Source organism: Spinacia oleracea, chromosome 5 (assembly GCF_020520425.1).
Source record: "Spinacia oleracea cultivar Varoflay chromosome 5, BTI_SOV_V1, whole genome shotgun sequence".
Lineage (NCBI taxonomy): Eukaryota > Viridiplantae > Streptophyta > Magnoliopsida > Caryophyllales > Amaranthaceae > Spinacia > Spinacia oleracea.
The window spans coordinates 62,974,299-62,985,478 of NC_079491.1; the positions used below are offsets into that span (position 1 = coordinate 62,974,299).

The 11,180-nt window shown below is 35.5% G+C and overlaps 1 protein-coding gene across 5 annotated transcripts; it reads left to right on the plus strand.

Annotated features, from left to right (window-relative positions):
• The first annotated feature begins 4,901 nt into the window (after positions 1-4,901).
• Positions 4,902-9,454, plus strand: LOC110792065 (uncharacterized). Of its 5 annotated transcripts, none has more exons than XM_056828242.1 (3): positions 4,902-5,557; positions 5,725-5,770; positions 6,794-9,454. In XM_056828242.1, exons 1-3 carry the CDS (start codon positions 5,072-5,074, stop codon positions 6,904-6,906), a joined length of 645 nt encoding a protein of 214 aa, XP_056684220.1. In that variant the 5' UTR covers positions 4,902-5,071; the 3' UTR covers positions 6,907-9,454. The 5 variants fall into 5 exon arrangements, with proteins under 5 accessions (XP_056684220.1, XP_021852557.1, XP_056684222.1 ...); XM_021996865.2 differs by having other exon boundaries at positions 4,905-5,557; positions 5,725-5,796; positions 9,174-9,454; XM_056828244.1 differs by having other exon boundaries at positions 4,905-5,557; positions 9,174-9,454.
• Positions 9,455-11,180: the final 1,726 nt, after the last annotated feature.

Consider the following 11,180-nt stretch of genomic DNA (forward strand, 5'->3'; position numbering starts at 1 on the left):
TTAAGTCTAATACCAAGGTTCAGATTAATTGCGAACAATTAATTCAGTGAGATCAAGTGATCGGAACAGCTATCTAGAGCAATGCTTCTGATCAGTGAGTTCTAATGGATATTGAACTCACAACTTACTCTTGACTGAACCTACAAGGTCACACCAATGACACGTAACAGATCACCGGATTAAATGAATCGGAAATTCATTTCATAGCTTTTCGGGATTTAAGTTGGAAACATATTATACGATACGACCTTGCATCGGAATCGTATATCGTATCGCGAATATTCGTAAGCTAGGCGACACGAATAAATCGTATCGTACGACGGTGATTCGTCGTATACGAAACGATAAATAAATATATCGGAAATATATTTAATCGCGAATACGAGGAGCGGCCCACGAGCCGAGTGCACGGAGCACTCGAGGCCCATGGGCGCGCGCATAGGCGAGCAAGCAAAGCGCGGCAGCAGCGAGACCCAAGAGGCGGGGGTTGTGCGCGTGCAAGCGGGCCGAGACCACGACACAAACAGCAGCGCGGCCCAAGGCCCTTCGATGTGCGTGTCTGTGTGACTTGGCGTGCAAGCTTGCTAGCCGGCCTTGCCTCTCGGCTTGGTCGGTTAGTAAGGTTATGTAAATAACCTTACAACCTAATTTTCCAACTTAGCACAATCACAATTTAGATTACACACAACCCTAGGAGAAAACAGAGAACCCTAATTCTCTTTGTGCCTCCACAGTGTGTTCATCCCAAAAGGCAAAGTATCTTGATTAATTGTCAAAGCTACGATAATCAAGACGGATCTGATCGTGTCGGTGAACCAAGTAGAGGAACGACAAGTGGAGTTCTTTGTTCGTGTTCGTTGACAGATTATTGTGGAAAACACGCTTCGAATGTAAGTTTGCTTAATCTGTGCTTTATACATGTTTCCTGGCTTTGGGGATTGTTCCGCACATGTTATTATGTTTAACTGTATTCCCCTACAAACACTATCCAGCTCGGACTGCGGATTAAAAATCGACTACCCTCTGAGAAGTTATATCGTCAAACGTTTTCGAATGGTTGAATAATTGTGCGAATCAAAGACAAACAAGGCTTACTGACTAGTGGATGCAAAGTTTCTAAGGACCAGAACCACAAAAAGAGATTGGTAAATTTGGTATCATGGACATGGCCGGCAAGTTTGATATTGTTCTCCGGAAAAACTGGTCCCCTGGAATAAGCATTCAAGTGAAATTTTTTTACAATTCAACTAATTCAACTTAAAACCAGAGTTACAACTCAAAAACCAGAGACACAACTCAAACAATTCCATTGGAAACTCTTAATTAGCCATGGAGAAATAGGTAGAGTGAAAGAATAATATTTCTAAAGTGATTTAGGGGAAACTGAAGCATGAATGGTTATTGGTGAGACAAAAAAAAGTTGGCGGAGAGAAAGTAGGACCAATGCCGGTTCACTGAATCAATGGATATCCAAAAATATCACAAAAATAATCAATTGGGCATTTCATCAAACACTTAGTGTGCAACTCAAATAATATAACTTCCACTACTTAATAGAAATCAAAATAATCGTCTATAATCATTTGCAGTCCAAGAAATCAACAACATTCACTAAACCCCTACTTAATAAACACAAAATAACAACCAATTTGTGAATCCTTCAATATTCAATATTCATGCTTGAAATCTTTCAATATTCAACCTAAAATCTCTACAAAAACATCTCATACAAACACTCTTCAAATACAAGTTTAATTTTCTATTGTCCTAAGCAATTTGGGAGTCCAGGCTTGGAAATTAATCAACACCTAAATCTAGTTAAATTTACGAGGACTCTTCAAATCTATTTTTTTACCTTTCTTACTTCAAGTTTACTAATCCTATGATGTTCATGTGATGTTCTTACTCACTTGAACTAGGAAATGTTTTAAAATGAGTAATCTTTGAGGGGATTTCATGCTTGAAACCCCCCTCAAATGATCTTCCATACTCCATTTACAAGTTTCAAGTTTCAATTTTTATGCCTTGTTTTCAAAAAATATGATTAGTAAGTTGAGGCTTTCATTCATGAAAGTGTTCCTTAAAACAATAATCATTTAAATCTTCAAAAACTCTAATTTTATGCAAGATCAAGGATGTTAGGTAAAGTGCAAACCCTTTTTCAAAGTAGAACATATGAACATCGATCCAAATTTCTATGTGCAATATGCAATTTCTATGTCCAATATTCAATGATGTTTAAATGAGATCAAGATCTCTTTAAACTAGAATCAATTTCAAATATGGAGCTTATTAAAGATGAGACTTTTAACATGAAAGTTCTAATCTTTAAGAGTTTAGCCTCCTAATTACAATATTCAAGTTCAAATATTCAAGTTCTACATTCAAGTTCAAGTTCAATATTCAAGTACAAAATCAATGATACTTTTTAACGAGCAACTCATTTCAAAGTTAGATTCTTTCAAAGTTGGATAAATGAGGGGCCAATTCATACTCGAACAAGTGTCTCTCGTTTGGATTTCCAACATCATTCATACAAGTTCTATTATTGCAATTTCAACACTTTATTGCTTATTTCAATTCCGCACCTTTAAATTTCGCACCCTTCAATTCCGCATTTACTATTCATTCTATTTTACTCGTCTAGTGCTTCTAGGAGATGTGGTTTAGCCCTGTTTCTAGGTGGTGATGTATAATCTTTACTAATTCCGCACCTTTACTTTCTATTGTGATGCTTGCTTTATTTGTTATTGATTTCATCACCCAAAATGCTAAATCAACAATCTACAAGTTCTAATCACGCTCAATGAAGATAATTTTTGGACAACCGCTTTAGGCTCCCTAAATTTGACTTAAAGCAAAGTGATAACATACAAAATTAGCAATTTCAATGTCCTAAATATGCATGCTCACCAACCTAAACTTAGTGCCATGATTAATATTATGCATGAATATGATCCTTGTCTTGTAACCAACTTTCCAAGTCTACCGAAACGTAGAAGTGTCTCGTTCCCTTACCCGAATCTTATTGCGGTTTCAAGTCATATGCCTTATCCCGAGTTATTACGGTCTTTTCAAACCGGACCCATAAACTTGTTTGGTGGCGACTCCATCGAAGTTCAAAATTCCTAAGCCGTAGGGGAATTTACGCATTTTCTATATTTTGAATTTCGATTTTCTTTGATCAAATTCGACTAATATCAAGTGTGAACCTAGAATTTGGCTCCCCTTTATGGGATGGGATTGCAAAAATCAAGTCAAAACTAGTGGCCATATTTTTGATAAATCAAACCAAGTTTGAGTCTTTGGTGAACCTTAAACAATGTTCATTTTTGATAAATCAAACCAAGTTTGAGTCATAATTGAATAAATTTTAAATTATTAAAAAGATATAAATTTGTATTTCCAACCTCACAATGTTCATTTTAGATGAGATAAATTGTATTGATAATTTTTTTCAATTTTAACCAGGTTTTTCATTGGTTCATTCACAAATTCGGAAGTTTTTTTAGTCTAAATAATAAGTTTGGGATATAATCTAACAAAGAGTACATTCTATTATTAAACTACTAATAATAATTGTTCATAATAAATTTATTTCGCTCGATTTCTTATTTTGTTCCCTAAATTTTGTGTATTATGTTAATTGGGATATTTGGGGGGGAAAAATGAAACTTATGTATATGCAAAAAAATGAAACGGAACATGTGCATTACCCCAAAAGCCACATAATAACATAAGTATAAAGTAATTAAATAAAAAATAAAACCCATCACATGGGTTCAAAACTAGTCCTAATTGAACCTAAACCTCACATAACCACCACAACCACCCACCTAACCAATCTTGAGCTCGACGCCACCCCAGACCCCTTCTCACCTACCTCGTCTGTACTGCTCCCGCCGTTACCCCAAACCCTTCTCATCGACCTCACCTGACTTGTCGTCGCCCTAATCCCCAACTTACCCACCTCACCTGAGCCCATTGTTGTCCCTAACCCTTTTCTCACTTTGACGCCCAATCAACACAATAAGCCTAGAAATTCTCTAGAACATGTTATTGAATTTGGAGAAAAGTCGAATAATATTGGTGCGAATTTGGTAATGATTTTTGAATATTTGGTGAATAAATTAAACTTGTTTTGAATTATAACATATGAAATCAAAAATTTCATCCATATTAAATTGGGGTAAATATATTTAGGGTTTATGTTCTAGCTGCCATGGAAGAGAAAGCAAAGGGGAGTAAAGAGGTGAAGGACGATTTGTCGGCGCGGAGGTGGGCCCAAGCATATAATAGCAACTACGGTTGTAAAAGATGCTTTGGATGGTGGGTGGGTGGTTGGCGTTGTAGGCGGCATTGTGGGTGACGTAGGGAAAGAAAGAGAAAAAGGTCTGGGGCGCGGAGGCATGGTTGCTTAAAGAGAGCAAGAAAGGGGGACGGTTAAGTGCAACGACGACTCCGATGTGTCAAGCGAGGGAGCAGATGTGCGTTGAGGGCTTCGGTTCAGGCAAGGGCGCATATGTTTGTAGGTATTACGGTGATGTTGTTACTGCCATGATACTGCTCCAAGAGAAAAAAAAACAAAGAAAAGGGTGAGAGAAAAAGGGGAAAAAAAAGGTTTAATTATAGTTTTTTTTTTGAAGGAAGGTTTAACTATAGTTTTTTAGGGTTAACTAGAGTTAATAAGGTTAATTAGCGATTAATCAGTAATTACAATGGACTTCTGCTAAGTTCAGTCGTTCAAGGGCATTTAGTGCATTTTTGAAAATTAGGGGCTATTTTCTATAAAAAAAAATAAGGGAAATTTAAACACAAGTGTTATTTATTACGTTTCGCAAAACAATTTACGGAGTATACTTTTTAGTGCGAACATATACAACCGGGTAAAAAAAAAAACAACAAAGAAATCTCTTAAAAATAACTTGAGAAAGTTTGAACTATTTTTTTAGGCTGCGAACAGTCACATGGGCAATAACTACAAATGGGGCCGGAGGAAGTTTGAACCATAGATTGTACGGAGTACTGTAATAATCAACCGGTAGACTGTGAAAAACCTCAAAGAACAACCATGGCAAAACCCTCTCCAGGCTCTCCTATAATCTCTCTCCTCCTCCTCTGCCTCTTAGTATTCACCCCACCAAACCCCACCGATGCCTTAGTTTCCTACTCCCAACTCCGCACCCTCTTATCCCTCTCCCACTCTCTCTCCTCCCGTGTCGCCACCCTTCGCGCCTCCCGAGGCGACACCGAGGGAGCTCGCCGTGCTCGTTTTATCGCCGGAAAGCTTAATTACGGCTTGGGACTCAAGTTATGGCCCACCATCTGGTCCATGGGCTGGGACTATCTCCGAAACTATGCCTGGCGCGATACGATGTCATTTCGGGACGCATTTGGTATCGCCGCCGATTTTAACGAGTTACTGAGTTCACTTAGTGAGTTGACTCGTTTGAGGTCGGATTCTCAGAGAGCAGCGTGGGTTGCTCGGCATTACAAGAGCGTGCTTCGCGTCTCCAAGTCTATGTTCAATCGGCTACTCTCAGTGTTTAGCAAATCCGTGAGTTTTTATTTTCCTTTCAACATTTCATGGCGTGATTTTGTCATTCACTCCTAGAATAATAAGCAGTATTTATGCTTATGATTAGCGGTTAGGGCAATAAGGCTGCGTATATGAAAACCCTTTTATATTTTGGTTGGATCTAATATTTGAATTTTGATATGCAGGGGCCTTTGAGAGAATTGGTGGAGACATTGAAGGAAGAAATGGAGGGTGAGTTTTTGAAGGATTGTCTTGAGGTTGGTAGTAATGATTTGAAGGGTTTGGTTCATATTTTGAAGGATTTAGCTTCACCATATACAAATGTTAATGATCACCAAGAACTCTAATATCATTGTAGTATTTTTTTTTTTTTGGGTGTTGATGTGAGGTTGGGGGATTGTCGCTTGTTTGAATTTGAATGAGGTATTCGGTTTATATGTGATGTTAAGCTTAGAAAGTTATTGTGTAAATAGAACCGAGTACCAACTACCAAGCAAGAAAGAAAAGCTAACTTGTTGCCATGGACCTACCCGAAATCCTTTGTCATGGACAAATATACAACTGTACAAGTGTAGGCTGTTTTGATATATTTTGGGGTGATTTTTGTGAACATTAAGTTTTGGATCGAAATCCATGGTAAAAAATCTCAAGTACACCCACAACATGGGTACTTAAGTTGATAGGAAGAGTTTGTGTACTTTGTGTTTTGCCATACCACTAGAAGAAGTTATTTGGTTGTCTTATATATTAGTTTCCTTATTTTCTCAGTGCATTTTAGATTTTGATGAACTGTTTGTGGTGGTTTGAGCTTCAAATAGAAGTGTAAAACAAAAAGGGATGCGAAGAATAAAATTGAGTTTTGAATGCTAATAGCTTATGTAGTCTATTGCCTTAATCAGTGACGGAGCCGGAGTTACGTGGAATATTATTGATGAACTTGGAATAGTGGTAGAAGGAGCTGTTATTAGAACTCACTAAATCATGAACAAATTCCTTCACTTCACATGGCCATTTTTTATGATTTTGTTCTGTGTTATGCATAAACAACATACTAATGTTTGCATTTCGAGGATGTATTTAAAGGTCAATAATTTTTAAAATTTAAATTATAAATTTGATTTTCTGGTTGTGGAGAATTACATCAAGCCTTGTGTGTGACTGTACACAGAGTGTTTGATGTAATTGTTACTCGTATAATGGTATGTGTTTGATTTGGAAATATTTGCTCAAGAGTGAAATGCGTAATTGTTCCAGGGTTATTTAATGTGAGATGCAAACTTCCTTGTCCTGTAAGGAAGAACGCATTAGCTACCCTCGGCCCTTGGAGGTTGACCCGCCTTGACAGTGGAAACCTCCTCCGATGCTAAAGTAAGTGTTTAAGCGGAGAGAACTTAGGGAGAGAATAAAACAAGAGAAAGCACAAAATGTCAAAACGAATCCCCAATAAAGTATGTAGTGTGTATTTATAGTAGTATTTACAGACTCAGCGGTCGTCAGGCACGCTGAGATTTAACCACGTGAACGGTTAATATGTTTATGGAAATGCCAGATAGGAATTAACTAGCTGATAATATACACAAATGTATTTACACTGGTCTTTGTGGTATAATTGGTTGTAGGCTGTCAGTGTGGCATCTCGGCTAGGTTATGGAAGTCGGGTCGAGGGTAGGGATTCTATCTAGAATCTAGCATACTAATGTAAATAGAAGAAATTGATCATATTATTGTATCCTCCTCTGCTTGGTGCATTTTTAGATTTTGATGAACTGTTTTTGGATGTTTGAAATTCAAGTATTAGTGTGAAAGAAAAAGAAAGAGAAGAACATCAGTGAGATTTTACAACTACAGCTTATCTAGTCTACGCCATAATCAGTATGGGGACTTTACAAGGTAAGTCATTGGTGAACTTGGAACAGTGGGAGCAGATCTCAGCTTTCATTGGTCCTTGCACTGTATCGTGAGCAAATTCTGTCACCTTAGTTGACCCTAAGTTCTGATAATGTTCTGTATCATACATTCATACTAATGTTTGTATGTGGAAGATGTAGTTGAAGGTACCTTTAGCAGGATTGCTTGAAGCTTGAAAGCAGTTAAGGGTTTCATTTATAACTTGTCTTTATGTTTGTTGAGGAATTACATCAAGCGTTGTGTGATACAATGCAGAGAGTTTAGGGTAGTAGTTGTAGTGAAATCTGTTGGACTTGGAAGGGTTGTGTTCAAATTTTAAAGGGTTTTACAATCTACACCAGTTGATGATAACCAAGAACTTTGATTTATGTTCTAGTGTGGTTAAGAGTGGAGTGGGAAACTGTTGCGTGTTCTGAAATTGAAAAGGGTGTTTGCTTCTTATGTGATGCTATGCTAAGAAAACTCTTTTGTGGAAATACAACCAAGTATGCGAGACATTACAAATCAGTTAGTTTGCTGACGTAAGAAACATTAAAGAAAAGCTAATTTGCCTTCGTACATGTACTTATTCTAATGATTTGGCATGGGTATGTCATATGAGTCCTACAGTCCAAGTGTTATCTGTATACACATATTTTGGGGTGGTTTTTCAAAGTTGAGGTCTCTGTACCAAATCCTTGATCAAGATCTCAAATCTGACATGAGTACTCTATTAGAAAGGAAGAGTCCATGTATGTTGTAATCTAGCTTTTAAAATTACGATGTAACTGACTAACTGGTCTTGGGTGTTTGATATTTATGTGTGGTGAGAAAAGGGAAGAAAAGAACAAAGGTGAGGTTTGAGAACTGGTTAATGCTTAAAGTTATTGCCATTATTAGTGATCTATCAGGACTTTTATATGGTATGCTATGTTTGAACATTTAGATGCAGAATTTTTTTGGCCGGTGTACTTAGTCCGGAGATGGCAAAATTGTGGGCTGTCATCAAATTTGGAGTGAATTTCTCCACCTAACCTGACTGTTATGTCGTTGTCATGTTCTGCAATGTACTTTATCAAACTGATGTTTGAGTGAGGAGATTATAGTTAAAAGCTGCCCCTAAAGTCTTGAACAGAATGGGTTGAAGCTTGATCATGTTAAGTGTTGGATTAATCATTGTGCAGTTGTGTGTAACGACATTAACTTTTAGAGGAGGGCCATCTTCTAGTTAGGAACCATGGAAATGTCAAGTAACTTTTCCTTTCGAGATGTTTCAACTTTCAAGTACCACAAGGGTGTAGTTTATTGAGTATTTTAGCAATAATATCTGCACTCTTAAATAGTCTTTCAAAACCTGCTCCCATATCAAGTTAAGGATAGACACATCCTATTCTACTTGTCCGGGGGTGTTCCTGGGCTTATGAGTTATATCATGGTTGAAGCCAATTCCAGCTGACGGGTATAGGTAGCATCATCTTTATTCCTGATTTCCTGCTAATGCAATGAGTTGAGATGAATGTAAGGCTTTGGTTACTAGTCTCACTTTACTGAGAAAGAAAACTAATTGAAGATGTTGCGAGGAAAAACCCAAATTCAGTTTCAGAAGAAGAGAAACAATCCTACATTGGTGGTGCTGCAATTGGAAAGTGGTTGATATTGCATCTCTATATTCTTCATCAATGCGTATTCTGAAATCTCCTTTGTACACATGTTGATGCAATTCATTAAAACCATAATTTTCTTGCAGTTTGTTTTTAGGTCACAATAAATGAGTCTGGGGGGTACCCTGAGGATAAAAGTGCCTTTGGTTCAGCAAGAATGCATCTAACTTGTGGATGTAGCTTATGTCTCATGGATGTTGCTGGAGGCTGGCGCGTTGTTTTCTTGTATTTTCGACATCAATTTTCCATTTTTTTTTACTCTATGTAAGGAATGGTAAAGACTAAACGTTTTCTTGTATTGGCAATACTGTATGAGCTTCTTCGATTCATTTACTAAGAAAAATCATAGTCGTGTGAGGTCTTATTAGATTCGTCTCAATAAATATTTTTCAAATAATAAAAAATATTCTTATCTATATTATTAAAGTAGAGTGATAAGAATGTGAGGGCTCCAAAATCTCAATCTTCACCTCTCACGCTTTGTTATTTAAGGAAACTTAGTAAATAAAATAATTAATAAATCAGCAAATCACCCCTCACACAATTAATAGGAGACTAAATTGGAAATAATCATAATAAAGGGTGATTAATTGACATGAAAGAATCTATTACTATATACTAAAAGAGATACCAGGAATGACACGTGTTATTTCCTGGTGAGATTTTTTCCCGCCAAAATATTTTTTTATTTTTTTACTTTAAAATAAATAAATTACATTACGTTTTTTTTAGGAAACTGAGATAAAAATATATTTTAATTACCATAGATGTGTACTGCATAATATATTATTGGAGGAAAGCTAACTTAATATTATTTTTTCCTTTATGGTATAATTTTATTTATGTATTATTATAACTTTTTAATCTGATAAGAAATATAAAAAATATTAATAAATGAACTTCTAATGTTAGTCTACTATTAATATTATAATACATGGTAAATGGTAAGTAAGATTGTTAATTAAAATAATAATACATGGTAAGTAGACTAACATATAAGTTTATTTATCAAGATTTTACTCAATTCAAAATATGTTGTATTTGACTAACTGGGTTATGCTCGGGGCTTTTCGAAAATTAGTCTTGAGTCATTCAGGTTTGGTTAACGTTGTTAGATCGTTCTACATATAAGTAAACGACTATAATTTTTAACTATGTATAGTAATATGCAAATTTAGTTCATTTGAATATTTTTTTACACAACTTTGAATTTATATTTTATCATATATCCTTTTTACTTTCATGTTTTCCTAATATCACAAGTTTTTTAGTTACTATTAAAATAATAAATTGTTTTAGTATTGAAAGTGTATTTAGAAAAGAAACATAGAAAAATACGACAACTTAAATTCATTTAGAAAAGAAACATAGAAAAATACGTACATTTATTTTTATTTCTTTTCGCACATCACCCACAATTTCATGTTAGGTATAAAATCAGTTATCATCCTATGAGCTGAGAGATGTCAATTCTCAACCTGAATCGTTGGACCCGATGGGTTGGTCATATCGTTTAGAACCCAAATTGTTATTAACCCGCGAGCTGGAACCCAAGACCCAATCCGATTATATCCAACCCGAACCGACCATAAATATTAACCCCATTAGGATCTGAAACCCGATAACAAACTTGTTCTGCAGCAACCTGATCTGTTTCAACCCAAACCTAATGTATCTAAAAGAGATACCAGGAATGACACGTGTCATTTCCTGGTGCGATTTTTTCCCGTCAAAATATTTTTTTATTTTTTTACTTTAAAATAAATAAATTACATAACGTTTTTTTAGGAAACTGAGATAAAAATATATTTTAATTACCATAGATGTGTACTGCATAATATATTATTGGAGGAAAGCTAACTTAATATTATTTTTTCCTTTATGGTATAATTTTATTTATGTATTATTATAACTTTTTAATCTGATAAGAAATATAAAAAATATTGATAAATGAACTTCTAATGTTAGTCTACTATTAAAATTATAATACATGGTAACTGGTAAGTAAGAATGTTAATTAAAATAATAATACATGGTAAGTAGACTAACATATAAGTTTATTTATCAAGATTTTACTCAATTCAAAATATGTT